The sequence below is a fragment of the Diadema antillarum genome, unplaced genomic scaffold, assembly GCF_040938485.1.
Source record: "Diadema antillarum isolate AM-2024a unplaced genomic scaffold, OU_Dant_1.0 seq00000079_RagTag, whole genome shotgun sequence".
In the NCBI taxonomy this organism is placed as follows: domain Eukaryota; kingdom Metazoa; phylum Echinodermata; class Echinoidea; order Diadematoida; family Diadematidae; genus Diadema; species Diadema antillarum.
Genome location: NW_027271172.1, coordinates 2,249,464 through 2,275,528, shown reverse-complemented (window position 1 = coordinate 2,275,528; position 26,065 = coordinate 2,249,464). Strand labels below are relative to the sequence as shown.

General features: G+C 39.0%; 1 protein-coding gene across 1 annotated transcript; it reads left to right on the top strand.

Moving 5' to 3' along the window:
• The first annotated feature begins 232 nt into the window (after positions 1–232).
• Positions 233–25,211, top strand: LOC139726083 (glycine N-methyltransferase-like). The gene is made up of 6 exons (XM_071637165.1): positions 233–238; positions 1,486–1,634; positions 3,421–3,548; positions 5,003–5,235; positions 21,529–21,665; positions 25,052–25,211. The coding sequence occupies exons 1-6, from the start codon at positions 233–235 to the stop codon at positions 25,209–25,211; spliced, it is 813 nt and encodes a 270-aa protein (XP_071493266.1).
• Positions 25,212–26,065: the final 854 nt, after the last annotated feature.

Genomic DNA, 26,065 nt, shown 5'->3' with positions numbered 1-26,065 from the left:
TCGTTATCAATGCATTAAGTGCAATTCAGGTCTTATTGTGATCACAGTTGTAAATGTATGCTTGTTTTTTGAGTTTTCAACGCAATGACGAAAGAGTGACTTCGTCTGTCGTTCTACTGCCAGCGTGCATGCACGTATGCAATCAACTCGAACGGGGTCGTAGCGGTCTGACTCTTCATCTTTTTAGTGAAAAGTCAACGGTATCGAAGGACACGCATTGAAGCTCGGCAATATGGAGGTAAAGTGATTTAACCGACGTACTGCATGTATGTACTGTAAGCATTCGTAATTAAGATTATACGTTTTAAGGATCTGTATTAAATTTCTTCTTATAGGTATATTCCCGAGTTGTCATTCATTATTGTTGATAACATTTGTCGTTTGCATGGTTTTTCTGAAATTGGCAACTTTCACCCCCCCCCCCCAAAAAAAAAAAGTGGATTGAGTGAATGCAGCAACATCAGTAGAATACTTCAGTGAAATTTGAGAAAAATATCAAACAATCCATTCAATAGTTAGGAGTTTGTCAAGTTTATATGCCACCATGAGAAGTATAGAAAATAAAAATAAAGAGAATTCAACACATTTTTTTCCCAAATGATAAAATAGCAATTTTAGAAACAAAGGGGATTGAACTAAATTCGAGTTAACATATAACAGTGTCATAAATGTCCAAGTCAAAAGTGTGATTTTCACACACACACACACACAGATTTATTTGGTGAAATTTTATTTATATTTTCGGTCGTTATTCTGCAGAGGCGTCATGGACTGTTGTAGTCTTCTTGGCGCACTAAAACACCAACAATTCGTGATTTTGAAATTTTCCTCAAACTTCATCGATTTTAAAACTATTAACACCATGGTGAATAATCACTCAATCCATACATATTCGTGGAAACTACCCCTAAATCCAGCAGGTGTATGACGAATTATAAATCGGACTTATAAGTCGCTGACACTGTTTCGACCCATGACGACCCCATAATTTTATAACCCATGTTTAAGTACACTGGTAACTATGAAACGAACTGAATTGAAATAAGCTGAAATCACATCTTATAATACTTAATAAAAGTCACGTATCCCGCTTTGCAACAGCTTAGAAACAAAGACAAGCATTCGTTTCTCGCAAGACATCTTTCTCCTAATTGTTTACATCCCCGACGATTGCCCGAGCCAGTATCGAATAATATTTTGATAGTTCTGAATCGAGGACGAAAGGAACCAACTTATGGTTCATGCTCTTATTTGCTTTGAATGATTTCAGTCTGTTTTTCGGTTTCTATCCCTGATTATCCTGTAACTGCCGTTGATGGTTATGAGTGAGATATACATTCATAACGTTAAACCACAACAAAATTAGTCACACTCTATATAGTGACGACCGTAATCATGATATTCTAGAAGAATACGTCACAATGAATTACCCCTCGCCACTCTTCCGCTCTGTTTCGGTTAAATATACACTGTCCTTTGCGACAGAACTGGACAGGAAACCCGTTCGATGACTCAGAAGCGGTTTCTCATTTGGGAGCACTGGCCAGACGATCTTCCGAGTACGAAGAGTGGCTGCTGCATCAGCTCAAATCCAGGGGATGCACGAAGGTTCTTGATGTAGCCTGCGGAACAGGGTACACTGTAAAAACATCGGTGTTAGATTTAACACCATGGGTGTTAAATTTAACACCGATCAAGTGTTAATAGAGGACCACACCCACAGGTGTAGAAAATGCATTGTGAGGGTGTTGAAAAGTGTTCACCTGGCACTTCGTGATGTTAATTTGACAATATACCTGGTGATATTTTGACACTGTACTGTGTGTTAATTCAATAATGACACCTTATGATGTTGATTTAATATTGCTGGTGTTAATATCAATGGTTAAACACCCGTCCAGCTATAGGAGACCACATCAGCTGGTGGTACTGTGGTGTAAATGCGTTTACACATTTTTTCAAAAATCTAGTACTTTATTGGAAACTTCTTGATGGGCTTGTTTAAGATCAAAATCAACAAGAAGTGCAGTTACTAAGAAACTCTTCAAAAAACATTTTTATATTTTGAAATGACACCCGGAGGTGTTAATTTAACACCATAAATGAGCACCGAAAATTTAACACCAGCTCGTTGTTTCATATTTATCACCGGACTTTTTGCAGTGTAGGTGTAACGATCACCAATTTTTATACATGTACTCCTCGTTTTAATTGCTAAATATTCTTTTGTTTGTTCCCAACGCAAACAAGCACTGAGTCATAAGATAAATAATTTGTATTTGTAAATAAAAATATAACAAACGTAAACAGAGGAAAACTGACAAGAAATGAATATAAATCATTATTGGAAAATTGAGCAAAGGAATGGGATTCCATCAAGCAATAAAAGAAATATGATATAATCCAATACAAGACAATTAAAAAAAAAAACCAATGAAATGAAAATGAAATGTTGAGAATGCTCTTCCCAGGAGATCAGAGAGCTTACAAAATCAAAGGAAAATGAAAATAGTTATCAACAGAACGCAGAAATCTCAGATTCTCAAATGACAACTGTCAATTCCGCTATACCCAATGACACGTATTACCATTTTTTGACAGGACCTCAACGGTTTCTGCATCAAAGATGTGGATCAATTTCCCCTTGATTATTAGGCAGTCTGTATTCATAAACTTCTTTAAAAAAAAATCTGAAATCAAACTTATAAATCCAACCTATAGTTTTGCACGTACAGGTATATGTGTATGTGTGCACTCACTGCGTGCATGCCGCTCCTTTTGAGGAAGCGGTACAGTCAAGGCAAGGGAGCAATTCGACCAAGCGGAGGAGGTGGGCGTGCTCACCTTCCAGAGCAGGGAAAATGAGATTTGAGAAGTCAAAGAGCCCGGGCTATTGGGAAATCGGGCGATTTTCAGCATGCATGTATAATGGGTGGAAAAGAGCCGCTCGGCGTCGGTCTGCGCTCTGTACGAGTGTTTTTCTAGTTTGATAGATTGCCGTTACTGTTGACTTGATGGTTTTTTTTTTAAGTAGATCATTCAAATGACACGGAAAAGCGTTACCTTCACTTTTCATCGGTAAACAATAACATTTATCTCGGCTAGATATCGATACAAGGCTCATCTAGGAAAACAATTACACCTTAGAATTTGTGCGTGAGTGTCTATCACCTCTATAGGAAATTGTAGTCTGCTTTTGCTTGCTGAGTCCATTCGTTGACATCAAATAATTAAGTTTTCGAAATGGAAAGGACAATGGTATTCTTCTGGCTCTACATGTATCTTGCACAAATCTATTTGGGGAATTGTAATAACTGCATGGGGCTGGCTTAAAATCTATTTGCAATTTCAAGAAATGTCATCCATGTTTACTATCTTTGAATGTACAGTTTAAGATATGTGTCGCTCTTATTTTGATAGGGTGGATTCTATTACTCTCCTCAACAACAACATGGAAGTAGTGAGCTGTGATGACGCTGAGGCGATGCTCTGCCATGCCAGGAAGGAACGACCCCGCATGAAAAATGAATCACATGATATTAGCTGGGGTAAGTAATGATTATTATTTTGACGATAGTTTCAGGGATGTAATTCTTAGCAGCTCATATCTTATCGATTGGGATTATCGAAGGAGAAGACATATTTTTATCTGAAACGTGTTGACTTCAAGAGGGACTAAAAGAAAATAATTATTGAAGAGTTCGCGTTGATTACTTGCTTTGCAAATTGGATGTGTGATATTTTCGTACACACAGACACACACACACACACACACACACATATATATATATATATATATATATATATATATATATTGTTACGGAGGTTAACTTGGCCCAACGAACCATCATAACCACCAAAAATACCCAGACTCTCAAACAAGGTGTTTGGTCGATGTCGGTCATCTTGTCGAACTCTTTATTTACATATTCCTCCGCGGAACAATTAAGTGCCCAGAAATGATAGTACAATACACACGTATCTATAACAATTTATATTATATAAGCTCTTGATAATACCAGTAGTCACATTATATAAATGTGTGATATATATATATTTTTTTGATAGGGAAACAAATATAGCTCCAATCAGAACAAAAAAAAAAATCACATTTCGATGAATCTATATAAAGAATTATTTGCTATCTGAATATTTTGTAGTGATGAACAGCAATAAACTGATTTGAAGATTATTGTGGGGTTTTTTTTTGCATAAGCTGGAATGAGAAAATTATCAAGCAATGATCTCAGCTAATTCAAATGTGAAAAATATCCTCTGTCTCTGAATTTCTGGAAAAATGCGCAGTTATCATTTCTGTTCTCTGATGTTTTAGGCCCAAGTCAGTTTACGCAGGCATGGGGTAGATAATGTATGAATGTATGTATTTGGTTACAGCTCGTTATTCCGAAGGTTCGTTATTCTGAAGGCTCTTCAGTCCGAAGATTCGTTATTCCGAAGGTTCGTTATTCCGAATTTCATTTTCGGATCAACAAATCTTCGGAATAACGAACCTTCGGAATAATGCCACAAATGTTCGGGCTAACAAACCCTTTTTCATTTTAGGATTAACGAACATCTAGGTATAGGGAATTTGTGTGTTTCGGATTAACGAACCTTCGGAATAACGAACCTCGGAATAGCGAACCTTCGGAATAACGAACAGCACCCATGTATTTGATAAGTGTATGAAGTCACAACTTGGTATCAAGAATATTGATGTTTCATAGCACTGTTTGTTGCTTTTTGTTCCATACAAACTTTCCTACAACATTTCTATTTTAGTTTCTGAAATAAATGTTCGTGCCTATTTATTTCACACCCTTTTATACGAGTTGTTGTATCACAGTGCTTTGCCAGAGTTTAAATGTGTTTAAATTATTCAGAATTGAGGTAGGATATACTTGGATGTGTCGGACTTTGACGTTTGATTTAAAGCATCACACGGCTCAGTCAACGAACAACGACTGCAATCATGACTAATCGGCCACGACTTTCTTCACAGACATAATACGTGCCAACTGGCTGACCTTGCAAGAAGACCTTCCGGGTTACCGTGACTTTGGAAGCTCAATTTTCCATCTGATTGATTCTCTTCCCGAACTACCTTTGTATCGTCAGTGTCTGACAAATTTCAAGCACTTCTTGAAGCCAGGCGGACTTCTCCTGATTGATCATAGGAACATGGATTCGATACTTGATCGTGGTTTTGCAGTGAACAAAAATGTTTATCACGAGGTAACAACACGCATATACAATCCCTCTATCTCTCTCTCTCTCTCTCTCTCTTTCTGATTTGTGAATTAATGTTCACATACGTGTAAACTATATCACAAGGTGCCTATTTAGATATACATGTATATGTAGTCTTATACAGTATGTATGTATATGCATTGTATTCCCATCACAAGAAGCTTCTATACGTATTTACCACGTGGCTCAACAATATTTGCATGAATCTTAGACCCCGTTTACAGTGCGGGGCTGGGCCCAGCCGCGGCCGAGCCGCGGCCGAGCCCAGCCTCAATTATTGCGAGGCCGGGCCCCGCAATTTTGTCCGTTTACACTGCCGGGCCAAATGGGCGGCCAATTTTAGTCTGGCTTCCAAACCCTCTGCCTGTACTATTTCGCTATTCAGGATATTAACCCCTCAACGTCGAAAACTACTATAATTTAAGGTGGTTTTGTCCTGCAAAGGATTTTTTCCTTCGGCAAAGGCCTTTGCCCGAACGGCGACTTTGTCGCCACGGAATTCAGTAGGCAAAGGGTCTGAAAACCAGACAATACCAAACTGCGTTTGTTTACAAGCAGAGCGCCACTACGACAAAATATTGAAAGGTTTGAATCAAAAGCGCGGCCGAGCCTAGTCTAGCGGGCGACGTATTTATAGCCTAAATCAGTGATTGGCAGTCAATAGAGGGCGCGACGACGTGGAAGTCAAGTTGGCTAAAAATCCGTCTCTTAAGAAACCTCCGAAGAGAGGCGTGGAACCGGGTGTGGCAAGACAGTTGTCAGTCGTCAACTCTCGAAGTTTTATTGGCTGAGCATCGGATGTCAATCAAAACACGTCGCAGAGCCCGACGAAATGCTAGTCTACTCTCCTAGGTATACTACAGATAATCTTTCAATAAAAATACAGTTTGCCTGTCTCTTTCAGCTTACTACAGTATTTTTTCACTCTTCTCCATTCTTTTTAAGGTGTATTACATCTTACCTTACTTCAAATAGAAAAGAATTATGGTAATCAGTGCAACTGACTTCAGTTGTAAATCTATAAGGGTTTTGCATGTGGAAACTACACCCAAATTACTGCCGAGTGCAAACCTTCAATTATTGGAATAAAGTCTACTTGATATTTACTTTAATTGTACGTTTCGGAAATGTATTTGACATCACTACTCTCCTTTGTTATTTTTAACCTTGAGTTATCATATATTTTTGTATTAAACTTTGTATAATATTTGTTTAACATGAATAAAGCTGCCGTCAAGACATCAATATCTATATCGGAGCACCGTAGACTTTAAACAGGCATTTTCTGTCGTGTTCACGCGTGATCACACTGTCACGGAAGAACTCGTCCGCGGTATATGGGCGTCCAAGGAGAAAACAAAGAGCAGCTGCGACACAAAAAGATTCCTGCAAAGCCAAAGGCACAGGTGGAATATGGTGCATTCTTTGCAATCATGAAATTACGAGATGCCATCTATGTGGTCCTGGCAACAAGTAAGGAGAAACCGATTCAATCTGCTTCACATTTCTTTACAAATGCAAATGATGACATCTTTCTGACCATTTCGAATGCATGCCAATGCAGCAAATTAAGCTAATCAATGTGGTTGATGCATATACACACACACGCAAAGGAAGAAAAAGAAAGCACGACCTACTTTACGAAACTGAAGCATAACACGCACGATATGTGACCATGGCCAAAGCGCCGGAAAAGACAAGTGATGGTAATTTTTGATCCAAGTTCACGGTTGTCAAATCAAACATCCACGAATAATTTTTATACATGCTTATATAGTTGGTAGCTCATGGTAATTCCTATACCTTATTTTCCAGGTTTTCATAGTCTCAGAAAGTGCTTCGAGGGACGTTATACATTGGTTGAAAAGTTAAAGTATTATTTCCAGGTGTACAGCAGGTCAACGTGGTATCACAAAGTATAGACATTAGGTAAATGTTTGGAAATGCGCGAGCGCCAGCGGTATTTTTTTTAATTTTTGTTGAAAGTGTGAAATATGACTAGGAAGTATAGGCGTAAATGGGTAAAACATACTCTTTAAATATGGGTGCACCTCGAGTGAGCATGAGGACATCTGAATTGGAATTTTCAAAATTGTTGCTCTGAATGCAGTGACGAACGATTTCAGATAGAAACTTCGCTTGCATGTGGAGATTCACCATTCTCACTCCGTAGATGTTAAACACGATACCGCTTTTACGCTTCGTGAAAGACCCTCTTATCTCTTTTATCAGCACAATAACTGTTATAGTTTTCTTATCAAGCTTTATCCACCATGATTTTCTGCATCTATTCAACCAAATATCTGTATAAATAACTTGCGTTAGTGGTCAGCGCACGAAAGCCAGAATTTTTATTGCTTTGATGTACGTTTGCCTGAAAAAAAGACACTTTTCACAATGTCCAATTCAGCTGACAAAGAAAGTGACTTTGTTCGAATAGCGAAACATGGAAATGCGATCCTCTCTAAAGCTATAGATTCTGTCCAGCGACACATACATCACCAGTCATGATGGAATTGCCTCAATAGAGTAATAACTTATCGAGTAATAGATATGAAGTGAAACCTTGCATTCTATATGTGTGCAAATAGACCGACAACTTATCTCAACGACTACTGTAAAACATGCTGTCATAAAACGCCAAGAGTCGTTTAATGACTATGGAGAAATAGCATCAACGATTTATATTATGATCATGGTGAAAATGACTTAAGTCTATGAGAATCATTATAACATATCAATTTGGGAGATGAATATATTTGTAATTTATGGATAAATGATGGAAATTTGTGACAGAGGCGCTGAAATGCTTTCTGTATTGCCCTTCTTTTGAGAAAATAAGGTTGCCTGTGACAAGTGCTTTTACCACCATAACGTGCAAGGCGAACGGGTCAGTATAATAATAACAGGACTACAGTCTAATTATCCATACAACAAATATTTCATCTCAAGTGGCCATGATATAGTCGAGATAGCATTTATATTAGAAAGCAAAGGGGATCAAAGTTATGTTGGCTTTGAGAAAAGCAATAAGGTTGTTCAATCTTGCTATTTTTGCTCATATTTTCTAAAGTGGAAATTTATGCCAATAGGCCTACATTTTCAAATAGGCCTATATTGTGTAAAACATGTTCACTCACGTGAACTAAATTCGGTTTGCAGTTCAGTCATACTACACATAACAGTGTGATTAGTTAGTTTTAATTCTACCAGTGGGTTGCAGTTTGCTCCAGTGCGCTGGCCTTGAGTATTGAAGTGCATTGTGATCATAATTCATAATAATGTTGCTTATAATCCCTTCAAAAACAAGAAGACCAATTAAACACGGTTTTTATTAAGATGCGAGCGAACCTTGACGATAAGAGCAGATGATTTGAAAGGAGTCCTTAAAATTATAGAAAATGTTATCGAAATGCTGTGTATCCAAGACAAAGAGATGGATGTTGTGCACAAGACGAAATACTTATTAGTAACAGTAAAAAACATTTAACGAGGCAATGTAGATTATCAAAGGCATTGTTTACCATTGAGAGTAGTGATTTAAAAATGTTCGAATTATCATGTCAATTTTGATGCGTTGTATAAAAAAGCCCCAACCAATAAAGCCTTTCTCAATAAACTATAACTTAACACGGTTTAGTCTAGCTAAATTTTTTATCATAACTATTGTACCCAATTTGTATATTCAACAATACATAGTACTTAATTTTTACATTTGTCGTTTCTATCCTTAATTCAAATTTTAGGGCTATTTTGAAGCACTTAAGCTGGGTTTTTGTTTCATCTGGACATGGTAAGTAATGCCTTTAATTCAGTAAAGTTTCTTGAACTTGATCTACTCCCGTATCTAGTCATCATCACTGTCACTATTCCCTTCTTGTGCATCAGCATACTCGTTCATAGGCCAAACATCTGAGCCATCTTCAGACATGAGATCATCAAGTTCAATGTACTCTGTTGATAAAGGCTCAGTTTCACTTCTTCCAAGAGAAGTGTAATGAAGTGTCCATGTATACTTCGCTATATCAGCACATGAAAAGTGATACCTCCTGAGAAATTCATTCTTGGTCATATGTACATTGCATTCAGTGATAATTTTGTCTATGATGGCCTGGGGCAAGTATGAGGATTTGTCGTCAGTGCTCATAACTTGGCATTTGCCACCATTGAGCCTCATTCCCCAGTCGGATGCCCATTTTTTTTTTTTCAGTTGAAATAAATCTTGTAACTTGAGATAATCGCGCTGAGACTTGACTTTTGTTTAAATTGGTAGTTATCTACCAAAAGGCGTAATGAGTTGGGACTTGAAGGTATTTGGTAGGTCGTTTATTCAACACAAACATAGTAACCGCCTGAGAACTGTTCGGTAACGTATCGAAAGCTTTGAAGACATCCAAAAAGATGGTGTCAGTCTGGATCTTCTTGCCCTGGGCAAGAAAAAGATCATACATTGTTGTGAGGAGCTGGGCAATTGTTCAATCACTATTCTAAAACCATAATTAAAGGGCGACGGGATGTTGTGATTCTCCAAATGTTGCAAGAATGCTTACATATCATCTGCTCATGTTTTTAACACATCACGGATGTCAGGGAGACAGGTCTGTAATTTCCTGGTTGATGTGTATCTCCTTTCCTCAACAATGGTGTGACATGAGCAGACCTCCAGTTAGATAACAAGTTGCCTGTATCTACTGACAACTGAAGAGAAAGATACTCCCCAGCACTGGAGCCAGCTCCTTTGCACATTCTTTTTGCACTGTGTTAGGTAATGGGTCGGGACCTGTGGCTTCGAAACCTCTATTCTCCCGAACAGGGTTTCCACACCGTTGACTGTGTAGCGGTGCGCTGTTCATGGAGGGTAGAGTAACTATGTCTGGTATCAGATAAGACACTCTCGTGAACAAGGACTTGAACTCTTTAAGTAACATCTGAGCCTTAGTTTTGCTGTCATGAATTCGGTCTTCCTATTTGTTTGAATGGGGATGCTGGTTCTGTCCTGACGTTTCAATGAAATATGTCTCCAAAAGGGTTGAGGATGTTTTATTTACCTCTGTATGGTGTATTTGAGCCCTCAAATGCAAGCACATGTCTCTCGGAGAAACCTTCTTGATGTAACAAATTGAGACGGATGTAACTCTTGAAAAAGTGGTATTTAACGATTTAATTTGTTATTTAGGCATATTGTTGACTGAATCGATTTCGTCATCGTGGCTGTCTTTTCTCTTCATTCTTTATTGACAACCTCAGCATGTATTTGAACCGTCTAATCCGATTAAAGCACCTATCTCTTTGAGAAAACGTCTTGATTAAGCATTGTAAGAAGTATGCAGCACTCAGCAAAGTGGTACGAAGAGTTGACGTATAACTTCAGCAGATTGTGGGCCGAATAGATTTTGTCAACGTTGATGCTTTCTTTTTTCGTCACCATGTATTTTATTTACAACTGACTGATAAATTTGAGAACTCAAATGTAAAGTACATGTCTCTGGGAGAAAACTTTCTGCTAAAGCACACTAAGGAGCATGCTACTTTAAGCAAAGTGGTATAACGATTTGATTTATCATTTAAGCATATTGTTGCCTCAATCGATTTCGTCACCTCTGCTGCTTATTTTCGTCACCCTTTACTTGCACCTCATCATGTAGTATAGCCTCTAATCCACAGCACATGTCTCTTGCAGAAAAAGTCTTGATATAGCGTATTGGAAACCAGGCACCTCTCAGCAAAGTGATACAGTACAACGGTTTGATGTATTACCCAACCTCATTGATTCATTGATAAACACTGCAATTTCGTCACTGTTGCTGCGTTTTTCGTAACCTTTTATGTACAACGGTCCTATGCCCTTGAGTCGTCTTATCTAAAGCACATGTCACTTTGAGAATAATTCTTGACACGCTCACTGAGATCCATGCACCTCTAAATACTGTGATATAATAATTCGATACATGTAAGCATATCGTTTGCTGAATCGATTTCTTCACGGTAGTTGCCTCTTTCGTCACCCTTTATATACAACTTTCTCATGTTTTGGATCTCTCGAATGCAAAGCATAATATATATCTCTGGGAGAAAGCTTCTTGTAGCACATTGAGAAGCATGTAGCTCTCCAAAAAGTTACATAGTGATTTGATGCTTAGTTTTTGCATAATGTTGGCTGAATCAATTCCGTCACCGTGCCGCCTTTTTGGCCATCCTTCATTTACAACTATCTCATGCGTGTCCTTCAAATCCAAAGCATTTGTAATTTGGAGAAAACTTTTATACATAACGATTTAGTGGATCATTTAAGCATATTGTGGGCTGAATCGATTTTGTCACTGTTGCCTCTCATTTTCGTCACCCTATATGTACAACTGTCTCATGTATTTAAAGGACAAGTTCACCTTCATAGACATGTGGGTTAAGTGAATGCAGCAATATTAGCAGAGCACATTAGTGATAATTTGAGGAAAACCGGACAATCCGTTCAAAAGTTATGAATTTTTGAAGTTATTGCTCAGTCATGGCTGGATGACAAGACTACTATGGCTTGTGATGTCACATGTGTACAACAATACAAAAAAGTATGAAGAAAATCAAACATATTTCCACTTTTCTCGCATAACAAAAGAACAATCGACTTCTCTATTTCAGAGGCGAGGGGGATAGTGTTACTCATATAACATACGTCAGTAACAAGTCCAGAAAATATGCACTTTATTCAAGAAGCGAAGTTTTATGAAATTCTCTAATTATTTTCGTCATAATTATGGTTCTATGCATATGACATCATAGTCTCCTCATGTAGCAGTGATTGTGCAGATAATTTACAAATTCATAACTTTTAAACGGATTGTCAAGTTTTCCTCAAATGTTCTCTGATGTGTTCTACTAATATTGTTGCATTCACTGATCCCTCATGTCTATGACGGTGATCTTGTCCTTTAGATACATGAAACAGTTGTACATAGACCTATAGGGTGACGAAAATGAGAGGCAACAGTGACAAAATTGCAGTGTTTATCAATGAATCAATGAGGTTGGGTAATACATCAAATCGTTGTATCATTTTGCTGAGAGGTGCCTGGTTTCCAATACGCTATATCAAGACGTTTTCTCCAAGAGACATGTGCTGTGGATTAGAGGCTATACTACATGATGAGGTGCAAGTAAAGCGTGACGAAAATAAGCAGCAGAGGTAACAAAATCGACTGAGGCAACAATATGCTTAAATAATATTATGCATAAATATAAATGCATTCACTCAATCCACATGTCTAGTAAGGTGAACTTGTCCTTGAAGAACTCGAATGCAAAGCATATATCTCTGCGACAAAAACGTTTTGAAATAGTTCATTGAGAATCATGTCTGTCTAAACGACTTGGTGTAACGATTTGATGTAATATTTTAGCATATTGTTGGTTTAATCCATTTCGTCACCGCTGTTGCCCTTTTTCGTCACCCTTTATTCACTTCGTCATCATGTATTTGAGCCTATAATCTAGAACACTTGTCTCTTGGAAAAAACATTGATTTAGAGCATTTGGAAGCCTGCAACTCTCAGCAAAGTGATATTACGAGTTGATGCATTACCTACACTTCGGGGCTTGATTAAATTTCATCACCGTTACTGCCTTTTTTCGTCATCCTGTCTGGTTCTGGATGTAGTACGGTGCAGGACCTTGCGTTATAAGGCACCGGGTGAGAGAGGGCACGTTGGGAGCGTTGGTAGTCAAAGTGAAGAAGAAGACTTACTCCATCTTTGCTTTGAAAACCTCCTATACTGTTAACGACTTCAGCTGGAAGTTAATTCCAAACCAGTATCGGTTTCACAAAAGAAAAAAAGAGTGAAACTCGGTCGGTATACTGATGTGTTACAGTGCCTTACTGTGTAACATTTAGTTTGATTTATAACGTAATTTTCGACATTTTTTTCTTACGTTACATTCTTTATATTTCTTTGCTGTAATAGTTCGCTTGGGTCTTACTTTAGTGAAAACAGTTTCAGAATGTAGGGCTGGGACCAACCCCTCTACCACTTTGAAGAATGATTTTAATCTCCGGATCTGGCATCCCAAGGTAAGAGTTGGCAAGTTCAGTTTCTCCCTCATGCACGTTGTACAGTCTGGATCGCGGAAAATGTAGTCACTGCATATGAACCTTACAGCTCTTCGTTGTGGGGTTTTCCCCTGTCTGTCAACTCTTTGATATACTTGAGCCATATATTCCAAAACACTTTTCTCTTTGATATAACGTCTTGATATCGCACGTTGAGAAGTATACAAGTCTCAGTAAAGCGGCATAACGAGTTGATGTACAAGTAATAAAGAATATTGTTGGCTGATTCGATTCCGTCACCGCTGCTGCCTGTTTTCGTCACTCGTTATTTACAACTATCTGATGCGTTTGAACCCTCTAATCCAAGCCCACATGCCTTGAATAAAATGTCTTCATAAAGCACAATAAGAAGCACACAGCTCTCAGTAAAGTGATATGACGAGTTGATTTATTACTTGAGCAAAATGAGGGCTGATTCGATTCCGTCACCGCTGTTGCCTGTTTCCGTCACCATTTATCTACAAATGGCTGATGCATTTGATCCCTCTAATCCAAAGGATACATCTCTTGGATATAACATCTCGACAAAGCACATTGAGAAGCATGCATATCTCAATAAAGTGATACGACGAGTTGACTTATTGCTTGAGCAAAATGTGGGCTGATTCGATTTCGTCACTGTTGCTGCCTGTTTTTGTCACTATTTATTTACAACTGTCTTATACATTTAAGCCCTCTAATCCAAAGCATACGTCTCTTGGATAAAACGTATTGATTTAGCAAACTGAGAGCCATGCAACTCCCAAGCAAGTGGCGTGACGAGCTGATATATCACGTAACCACATTTTGATCTCATTTGATTTCGTCAAAGTTGGTGAATTTTTCGTCAACCTTTACGTACAACTTTCTGATGCATTTCAGTTGTCTAATCCAAAGCTCATGCCACTTGAAAAAAATATTGATAAAGTACATTGTGATATACAACTGTAAAAAAATGGTATAACAATTTGATGAATTAGCTAATCATATCCAGGACTAAATCGATTTCGTCGCCGTTGTCGCCTTTTTCGTAACCCTTCGTGTACAACGGCATCATGTATTCAAGACCTCGAATGCAAAGATCATGTCTCTGGGAGAAAATGTCTTGATGTAGCACATTGAGAAGAATGGAACACTAAGTAATTTGGTATAACAATTTGAAGCATCATTTAGACACATTGTTTGCTTCCGTCACCCTGATTGCCTTTTTCGTCACCCTTTATTTACAACCTCATCATGTATTTTCGACCCCTCTAATATAAACACGTCTCTTTTATAAATTTCTTGATATAGCACATTGAGAAGCATGCAGCCCTGTAATCCAAAGTACATTCGTCTTGGATAAAAACGCCTTGATAAAGCATGATACGAACCATTCGGCTCTCTGTAGAAAGGTATAAAGAGTAGTACTAGAGTAAATTTTGGTCCAAATCGATGTCGTCACCGTTGCTGTCTGTTTTCGTCACTCTTTATTTTCATCTTCCTGATACAATTGAGCCCTCTAATCTAAAGCACATACCTCTTGGAGAAAACGTCTTGCTGTAGCACAATGAGAACCATGCAACTCCCAACAAAGTGGTATGACGAGTTGATATATTACCTAACCACATTTCGGATTAGTTAAATTTTCTCACAGTTGCTGCCTTTATCTTCATCCTTTATGTACAACTTTCTGATGCATTTGAGCCCCCATAGCAAAAGCTCATTGGGATACATGCAACTCTGAACAAAATGAACAATTCGACGTATTAGCTAATCATATCGTGGACTGAATCGATTTAGACACCGTTGCTGCCTTATTTCACCACCCTTCATGTACAATTAGTTTCATGTACATGTATTTGAGCCCTAGAATGCAAAGCACACGTCACTGGGGGAAAACTTCTTGATGCACTGTAAAGCACACTGAGAAGCATGCAACTCCGATCATAGTCGTAAAACGATGTGATGTATTATTCAAGCGTATTGTTGCCTGAATCGATTTCGTCAGCGTTCTCCTTTTCTTCGCCCTTTATTTACAACCTCCTCATGTACAGTATATTAGCCCTCTAATCGAAACCACATGTATCCTGAAAAAAAAGAATATTTTTGATATAGTACATTGAGAGGCATGTAACCCTTAGCAAATTGGTATGATACTGTATTACCATAGCACATTGTAGGTTGATTCGATTTTGTCACCGTTGCTGCCTTTTTTCGTCACCCTTTCTGTATATTTGTCTGATGCATTTCAGCCCTCTAATTCAAAGCTCATGCCACTTGGAGAGATATTCTTGATACAGCACATTGAGAAGCATACAATTCTAATCAAAGTTGCAGAATGATTTGATGTCTTCGCTAAGCATATTGTTGGCTGAATCAATTTTGTCACCCTGCTGCCATATTTCGTCATCCTGTATTTACAACGTCTTCAAGTATTTGAGCCTCTAATCCAAAGGGCACGTCTCTTGGATGAAATGTCTTGATTTGGCTCGTTGAGAAGCATGCAACTCTCAGCAATGTTGAATTACGAGTTGATGGATTATTTAAGAATATTGTGGCTGAATCGATTTCGTTACCGTTGCCGCCTTCTTTCGTCACCCCTTATTTACAACTGTCTGAGGTATTTGACCCCTGCAATCCAAAGCAAGTGTGTCTTGGACAAAACGTCTTGATAAACCACATTCAGAAGCGTGCTACTCTAAGCAAAGTGGAAAATAAGTTGAGGTATTAGCTAAGCACATTGTGGGCTGATTTAATTTCGTCACCGTTGCTGCCTTTTTCTGTCATCCTTGGTTTACAACTGCATGTCTGATGCATTTGAGTTATGGGAGTGGGAAGGGGCTGATCTATGATTTGGGCCGTATTTCAAAGGGGATTATCAGCACAATCATATACGAGTGCTTTATTTTTGACCTTTTTAGTTTGTGTATGTTTGTCATTATACTTGTCTTTGTGTGTGTCAATGCGTGTGTATGCACGTGTGTAGGCATGAATACGTGTGCGTGTTTTAATTCAATTTTTACTGCATAATATTCAACCTTTTTATCATTGCTGTCACATCGACGTATTTTGTAACTAAAAGAAGAATATTTCGTTTTCGGAATAACGAACCTGATTCTATTATCAGATTAACGATCCTTGGGCGATGAATCCCAGAAAGGACATGAAGGAATATAATCATTTATGAAATCTTGTCAGAAAATACGAGTGTAATTCATTTCTGACAGGTCGAATCAAGTGAATGTTATTTTAACAACCACAATGGTACAAGACTATTTAGCAGAGCCACACGTGTCACTTCTAGCGATTTGGACATGGACACAACTCTTGCATGTTGTGCCTCAGTTGCGTAATACGTCTTGTGTGTGTGTGTGTGTGTGTGTGTGTGTGTGTGTGGTGTGTGTGTTGTGCGTGCGTGTTTGTATGTGTATTTTGCCACAGTTGTTCGCTTGTTGATGATACTCAATTTAGCCATACATATGCATACAGAATGGCCACAAAGATGTCCTCATATGCATTTGTAATGAAATGTGAATCAGAATTGGTTTATCATTACTTGTTGCCAGGACCACATAGATGGCATCTCGCAATTTCGTGATTGCAAAGAATGCATCATATTTCCCCTGGGCTTTTGGCTTTGCAGGAATCTTTTTGTGTCGCAGCTCCTCTTTGTTTCCTCTTTGGACGCCCATATACCGCGGACGAGTTCTTACCCGTGACAGTGTAATCACGCGTGAACACGACAGAAAATGCCTGTCTAAAGTCTACGGTGCTCCGATATAGGGGTTGATGTATTGACGGCAGCTTTATTCATGTTAAGCAAATATCATTCAAAGTTTAATACAAAAATATATGTTAACTCAAAGTTAAAAATAACAAAGGGGAGTGGTGATATCATATACATTTCCGAAACGTACAATTGAAGTAAATATCAAGTAGACTTTACTCCAATAATTGAAGGTTTGCATTCGGCAGTAATTTGGGAGTAGTTTCCACGTGTAAAACCCTCATAGATTTACAACTGATGTCAGTTGCACTGATTACCATAATTCTTTTCTATTTGAAGTAAGGTAAGATGTAATACACCTTAAAAAGAATAGAGAAGAGTGAAAAAATACTGTAGTAAGCTGAAAGAGACAGGCAAACTGTATTTTTATTGAAAGATTATCTGTAGTATACCTAGGAGAGTAGACTAGCATTTCTTCGGGCTCTGCGACGTGTTTTGATTGACATCCGATGCTCAGCCAATAAAACTTCGAGAGTTGACGACTGACAAATGTCTTGCCACACCCGGTTCCACGCCTCTATTCGGAGGTTTCTTACTAGACGGATTTTTAGCCAACTTGACTTCCACATCGTCGCGCCCTCTATTGACTGCCAATCACTGATTTAGGCTAAAATTACGTCGCCCGCTAGACTAGGCTCGGCCGCGCTTTTGATTCAAACCTTTCAATATTTTGTCGTAGTGGCGCTCTGCTTGTAAACAAACGCAGTTTGGTATTGTCTGGTTTTCAGACCCTTTGCCTACTGAATTCCGTGGCGACAAAGTCGCCGTTCGGGCAAAGGCCTTTGCCGAAGGAAAAAATCCTTTGCAGGACAAAACCACCTTAAATTATAGTAGTTTTCGACGTTGAGGGGTTAATATCCTGAATAGCGAAATAGTACAGGCAGAGGGTTTGGAAGCCAGACTAAAATTGGCCGCGCATTTGGCCCAGTTTGCGTTTACACTGAGAAAAGGCCGGGCGAGCCGTGGCCGAGACCACCTCCAGAGCGTGGCCAAATGCGAGGCCAATTTTTGCCTCGCATTTGGCCTTTTGCGCGTTTACACTGAAATGAAGGTGTGCTGATCGGCCGAGGCCGAGCCTCGCACTGTAAACGGGGTCTAACACTAATTTTATGTTCTTCCACTCTACTCAGTATACACAAAATTTGTTGTTGGTTATTCCCATGCTTACCATTAATATGGCAAAATGATTAATCATCAACGAGAAAAGAACGAACCAAATTGGTTATGTCACCCAATGTGAACACTTGCATACCAAGCAAAATCTCAATCGGTAAAATCAGTTTTAATGACAGCTGCTTCCGCATATTGCGCATTACCATCCATTCTTCTTAATCTCATTATGAACAAATGTCTCACGAATCCCCCATGCGCTTTTATTTCAATATGCACATAACGTCCTTATACAAGGCTGCTCATTTTTTCCTTGCACCTAATTATCACTTCTTTTACAAGGGCGTTGTAAAGTGTGCTATCAACAGCTGCTTCTGACTACAGATATGCACATCGACTTCATGAAGGCAACGCACAACCAGTGCTTTTGTGAACAAACCAACGAACAAAAGGGTAGATCTGAAAGACCACGAACCGTTGGATGTACAGAGTGGTACAATCAAAATAATTGAAGTCGATTCTCGCACTTTACAACGAACGAAATGCTAACTAATATTTCAGAGAGTCAAAGACAACTTCCCAGGCAATAAAGAAATGTTCATACGTGGCTGCTCATGCGTAAGCTGTGTGATGGTTGTGTCCTCCAGTTGTGACCCTGCACCACAAAACGAACAAAAAGTCGCCAGATATGGATTTTTAGTTAAGGGCAGATTCTGAAAGAGCACACTCTAAGCTTTAAAATGATGTATAATTCAACTCAAAATGGATTCTCCTAACTCATATAAATATTGGAAAGAAAGCCCACACTCTGGAAAAGTTTGAACTGAGAAAAGAAGCTCTGAAGTACAGGGTTTATTCAAGTACTTAACCTTTACTAAGCCGTGCTACCTGTGCCGTGAATGGGACAAAAAATGATGTAAACCACTGTAGCAACAACAATGAAGGAATTATCAAATCAAACTATAATTGAGCATGCTCTATTAACACATTCTGTGCATGATAGATTTCAATTCTCAAAGCAGTAGCACCATCTTTTAGAAAGTTATTAGAGTTGAAAGTGAAGTGTGCACAAAGGATTTTCAAGAAATGAAAAGGGGCCTCTAAAGAAAAACCCTGATCACACTACTCTACCGAAAAAGGGTTGTAGAAAAACTGTTGAAAACCCACCTTCCCATTCAGTTTATGATTCCAAACTCAAGAATAATGTAGAAGAAGAATAGCTCTTTAAGAAAATAAGAAAAACTAAAAATTGACTTTGTTGACACGTTTCACCTTTCTTGAGTCCTCACGTAAAATCAAGGGGTGCGACTTTTTGTTTGTTTTGTGATGCACGGTCACATTTGTAATATTATGCAAATAAGAAATGATAAAGCGGTATAAACTTGAATTAATCGTTACAATGGTGCAACGTGCAACATGCACGAGGAGCAGCTGAGTGCATGTTGCTCGACGTTGTGAATACCCGAGAGTGAGCTGTATCTCCACTTTCATGTCACGATATTACATGCAGACCTGTGCATTACTTGTGTTATGAAAGGGGTCTATGAACTGTTTTTTCAACATTTCTTTTCATTTAACTCTATCTATGAATACCAGTCAGCTTCATGTAGAATACATTCTCATACGCAAGGTTCCAAACACATTGAACATGAACTTAGATTTTTCTACAGTAAAGAAGTGATTGAGCACGAGCTCGTACAACTGGTTGTTTGTATGCCGCTTCTGAAGAATGTATAGGTACCGACTTCAGTGAGCGTGCAGTTTAATACCAAAATGCTTTCTTGCTGCACACATTTTAAAAACCTGTCATATTGGTAAGAAAGTAGCGAGCGAACATGAATGTAATTCATTCCAGTCCTTCTGACTGGCTACATTCTTGTGATTGGCTATATTCTTGAACCCATTCTTATTATAATATCTTATTGTTCATTTTGCCGAGGGTTTGTTTTTTCCAAAAGTTCGTTGATCCGAAGATTTGTTATTAAGAGGGTTTAATGTATAAAGGCACTTTACAACAAACAAATATCAGCTATTTCAGAAAGTAAAGGATATGTTATTAAGGCCTATCCTTCTAGAGAACGCTCATCATTCGGAATAACAAACCTCATTTCATTTCAACGAAACATCTTAATAACGCCCAAATGCTCTGATAAACGCCCCATTTCATTTTTGGATTACAACTAGGATTTCATAGGTATTCGGAACTTGTGTAGTTCCGAAGGATGAGCCGTCGGAATGAGGTACCTACTTTCAATTTAGGAATAATGAAACTTCGGAATAACGAATATCATCATTACACAGTATACATTCTCTAGATATGAACTGTTTTTCTTGTTTTTTCTTAATGCGGTTATCTTTTAATCGATGTACACTATCATCTAAACGAAGAAACGATCTTCCACTCATTAAATATCCTGTAGGCATAATTTGTAAACGTTTGTCTTTGAGGCTAGGTTGAACAAAAAGGTACAATGTTTGAAGTACGTATTACGTTCTTTGATAAAAGTATTTAGTATTAATTATAGATATTTAGTATTTTCTCTCATGCCTTATATTGCTACCGGTACGAGTTATTGTAATTCAATTTTTTATGTTTCACCGCTAATACGTTACTCTTGTCTGTGTTTTCCATCATTATCAGTTTGCGGCATTGTATTGTAATGCATACACTCTAAAATCAAACGATAAATCCAATATTCTAAATGTTGTCACTCCTCGAACCTCTTATAAATGTTAAGTCGAACATTTTAGAGTGTTCAGTCTAAAATTGTTTTATACCTACCAAAGGTTGAAGGAGTGACAACATAAAAAAAAAATGAGATTTACCATTTCATTTTAGAGTGTTTAGTACTGGGTACAGGCAACCAACACTGTAAACTATCACGTATGTCCCCAACAAAGGCTGTTAATCTGAATCTGAATCATTACGTCTTTAGTCACAAAATCTCAAAAAGGAATTACTTTTTGAATACATTTGAATTTGATAAGAGAGTTTAAAAAAAATGCATCCACCATAGTCAAATGATTTTGAAAGAATTGTCCCAGTTACGGAATTTAATCACCTGGTATCCGCACCATCCATTATTTTTGTTCCTTTGATAGTGATAAGGGAAAGACATGAGCAAATCTAAACATGTTATCTACACACTGTAACAGACCATCATCTGTTAAAGAGAAGAGCAAGTCTTTTTAGCACATCGGAATATAAAAGGCACATGTTATGACAAAATGATTTGCGAAGGAGCATAAACAACGGAAAAAACAGTATTCTTTTCATGAACTGAGAATGAACTTCAAGTATATTTCTCATACAATACAGATTGACACGGTAAAGAGCATATCAACAAACATCAAAGAAAAGGATGGCTCACCCGCCTTAGTCGAAATAACTTATGACATGATCGTAGACAACACTGGAGGGTCCACGACAAATCGCAAGGATGAGCAAGAAGTACCGTAAGTTCATTAACTTCATTTAGTTTCATTTACAAAGTGGAATATAATGTGCCAAGTTGAGTTGTGTATCTGGTACCTCAATAGGTTCGGAATATGCGTATTGCCCCTTGGTCTAATATCAGATGGTCTACTTCCCAGTTCGTCAACACCACTACGGCTAAACTCATTTGGTCTACCAGTAGACTATCAATTTCGTCTGACGTCCGTTTGGTCTAATCATCACTTGGTCTAATGTCCAGTTTGGCTAATTATCATTATGTCTAATAACCAGATGGTCTAATTGCCATTTAGACTCCTTTGATTTTTTCCATTTTGTTTTATACACTATGGGTATTAGACGAAATGGGCATAGCCCATCCGGTCTAATACTCTGTGGGTAGTAGACGAAATGGGCATAGCCCATCAGGAAGTTAACCAACTGGTAATGAGTGCAGCAAAAAAAGCAGCTGAAAACTGCTTATGCAATAGTAGCGAGCCAATGGAGTAAAATGGAGTCAAAAGGGGACTGAGCTTTCGATCCTAGCAGAATCTTCGTCAGAGGCAAAATGATAAACAAGCAGGGAAAGCAATTACATATAAGGACTTCACACAACAAGACCAGTCAGGGACAGGCTAGGGACACAGAACAATATAAGCAAACAAAAGGAGAGGGTAGGAGGTCATGGGCAAGGAGCCCAACAGGTAAAGAGAGGGGGATTAGAGCGGGAGGGTGGGCAGACAAAAGGTGGAATAAAGCATCAGTAATGACCCTGCATGAAGACCATGGGGGCAACCATTGAAGGAAAAGGATGAATAGGGAGGCAACATCAAACAAGATAAGGAACAACAGAGGGATAAAGAAAGGAAAAGAGTGAAATATCAACAGCAAGGGGAAGGGGGGGGGGGGGTCTGAGCAAACAGCAAGCCCTAAAAAGGTGTTCCAAGAGGAGGCAAAATGAAAGTGAGAGTCAACCAACAAATGCAAGTAATCAAACATATCAAAGTATATATACACACAATTATCATAATAATAATAGTAGTAGCAATAATGATAAGGATATTGGTAAAAGAAATTAAAAAACTAATAATAAATAAAGCACATATGAAAAAGGCAGAGGACACAAATCCAAGGGAGAGAAAAATGTATATGTTGATAAGCAAGCATAAGTGGGCATGGTGAGCACAAATATGTATAAACACAAATCAAAACAAGTGTGTGTATGTGTAGGTGAAAAAAACAGGCTGTATAAAAGAGACTCTAATAAGAGGAAGGAATCAATCGGGAATAGAAGGGTCTGCAATTGGAAAAGGCGCAGAGGAAGAACAAAAAAAAAACCCCACCTAAAAATAGAAAAGAAAAGAAAATAACGAAAAAAGTTATATATATATATATATATATATATGTATATATGTATATATATATATATATATATATATATATATATATATATATATATATTGAAACAAGGAAGGAAAAACTGACCAGAAACAATTGTAATAATAAATACCGAAAACTTTGAGCAAAGTTTTCGATATATATATATATATATATATATATATATATATATATATATATATAGATATTAAATAATTTCTCTCCTGGATATTGAGGCCATGGGGTTGGATGGTGTGAAGTCGTTTCATCCAGAGCTTCTCTCTGCTGGTTCGGACTGTGTCTGGACGAGTGCCTAAAAGATTCAATGCCCTGTATAGTCATTATATATCAGTGATGGAATGATTGGCAGGATTGAAATGGTAGCCCACTGGAGTATCGAGCTTGGCTGTGTTGACAGTAGATCTCTGTCCATAGAAGCGTCTTTTGAGTGTTGTCTTGGTTTCCCCAATATACTGGATCCTTACACAAACTCTGCAAGTGATGAGATACACGACATTAGTGGTAGTACAAGTCATGTTGCCTTTGGTGTGGTGAGAGAGGCCGGTAGAGTTGCTGGTGAAAGAGTCACTCTCATGGATGTGTATATTACAAATGATGCACCTACTGCCTCAACATTTGAATGTGCCATGCTATAAAGGAGAAGAATTGTCAGTGAGGGAGGGTACTTCAGTACGAACGATGAGATCCTTGAGGTTGTGGGGGCGTCGGTATGCCAGGATGGGAGTATCTGGAACGGCCTGTAAAAGACGATCAGAGGTGTGAGGATATGGTGATTGCTGTTTGTTCAGACACCCCCCCCCCCCCCCCCCTTCCCCTTGCTGTTGCTATTTCACTCTTCTCCTTTCTTTATCCCTCTGTTGTTCCTTATCTTGTTTGATGTTGCCTCCCTATTCATCCTTTTCCTTCAATGGTTGCCCCCATGGTCTTCATGCAGGGTCATTACTGATGCTTTATTCCACCTTTTGTCTGTCCACCCTCCCGCTCTAATCCCCTCTCTTTACCTGTTGGGCTCCTTGCCCATGACCTCCTACCCTCTCCTTTTGTTTTCTTTAATTGTGTCCCTAGCCTGTCCCTGACTGTTCTTGTTGTGAGAAGTCCTAATGTGATTGCTTTCCCTGCCTGTTTGTCATTTGCCTCGGACGAAGATTCTGCTAGGATCGAAAGCTCAGGCCCCTTTTGACTCCAACTGGTAATGAGGCTAAGTGGCTACAAAACTAAATAGTCATTAGACGAACTGGTTGTAGACGAAACGGGATTAGACCATGCGGGATGAGACTAAAGGCTATAAGACGAAGTGGATGTATACACCAAGTGATATGCCATCTTTCAATTAATAGCCCGGCATCGAGTGTCAAAGTTGAAACAGTTATGCACAAATTGGCGAAAATTGGAAGGAGTGAAGGTAGTATACTTTGCAAAATACCTTCAGCAAATTTGAATGGGGTCTCCCAAGTCGTACGGTCACAGAGCTGGACATTGGAAAAATAAAAGTTCATGAGTCATCAATACACTAACGAGTCAGAGAAAGCCAACGTGCTAGACACCGTGTATGAAAAACGGTTACACCATCAGGTAGATACTTGAAGACATTAAGGCGCCTATTGTCTACCGTATCACAGCACGTGGACCGTACAGCTCCAGGCGTAATTAACATTGGGGTCTAGGGCAATTACCCCCTGGGCAAGTACCCCAGACCCTTCCCCTGGCCCTAATCCTAATTCTAATCCTGAACCTGACCCTAACCCAAACTGCTATCCCTAAACCTAACCCTAACCCTAATCTTAACTCTAACCTTACCACTAACAATATTTAGCCGGGGGTAATTGCCCTCTGGGGGTAATTGCCCGGCTACGAACATGGTGCATGATGCCGAAGTCATGATGGGCATTTGGGCTGTGTGACTCTTGCGCTGTGTAAGTCGTGGGTTGTAGGAGTAGTGGGTGTCTAGCTCGTGACGTGCACTCACATTCAGGGGTATACAAGAATTTCTTCCTGTTCTCCTGATCCACAGGGTTACAATGCCACTGACACCGCTCCGCGTGCACAAGTTCGGGGACCTGCTGAAAGAAGTCTTCGGAGAAAAGTGCGAATATTCTCTCTATGGCGACCTACGGCCTTTTGACGGAGAAAAGGAAATAGCATACTTTCAACATTCCGTGGAAAACATTTGATGTGAGATTCGGATCGACATGTGTTCAAAGAAGTTAAAATGTTTTCCTCTCTCGAGGTTGAATTTATCTGTTGGTCGAACTTTCCTCAAGGACTTCTGTCCTTTTCTTTTAGCTTTCATTTTGTCATTTTTGTGAATGTTATTGATCATCACTAATGACGCACTCTTCTTGCTGTCCATACCATTACTCACTTTACTAAACATGCACACTGCATTGTAGTGTAGTATATGTTTCTGCAACTCTACAGGCCCTGTCACATTTTTCCGGGCAAGCTATTCGGGCTTGTTGCGTGTTTGAATTTTCCAGCATAATTTTTTATTCATTATTATTATTATTATTTTTTTTTTTTTTTGCGGGCGGACAAAGATTGGGCGAGTTTCGCGTGCGTCTTACCTGCTGGACTTGTGCTACAATACGTTCTACTAACGTTCTAGTTACAATGTACGGGCAAGTTGCGTGGGAGTTGCTGCTAAATACTGCCGCTGCGGACCTCCTATTAGTTTTCTGCGTGGACCTCTGCAGACAATCCCCGCGAATCACCTGGAACAGGTTTTGAGCATGCTCAAGGGCCTGCTCTCACACCTTTGCGGGCAAGCCTTGCTTGTGACTTGAGGGGAACAGTTACTTTTGCTACCCGGAGGTCCCCGCAGAGGGTCTGCACCTGACAGTACCTAGCACGTATCTCGCCCGTAGTTGCCCGGAGGTGTGCATGCATGTCCTATTCAGCCGCAGCCAAGTTTGAGCATCTCAAAACTAATTCCGGGTGATTCGCGGGAGTTGCCAGCAGAGGTCCACGCGGAACACCAGTAGGATCGAGGCCAGAGCTACCAAGTCTCACGCATTCTGCGTGAGAC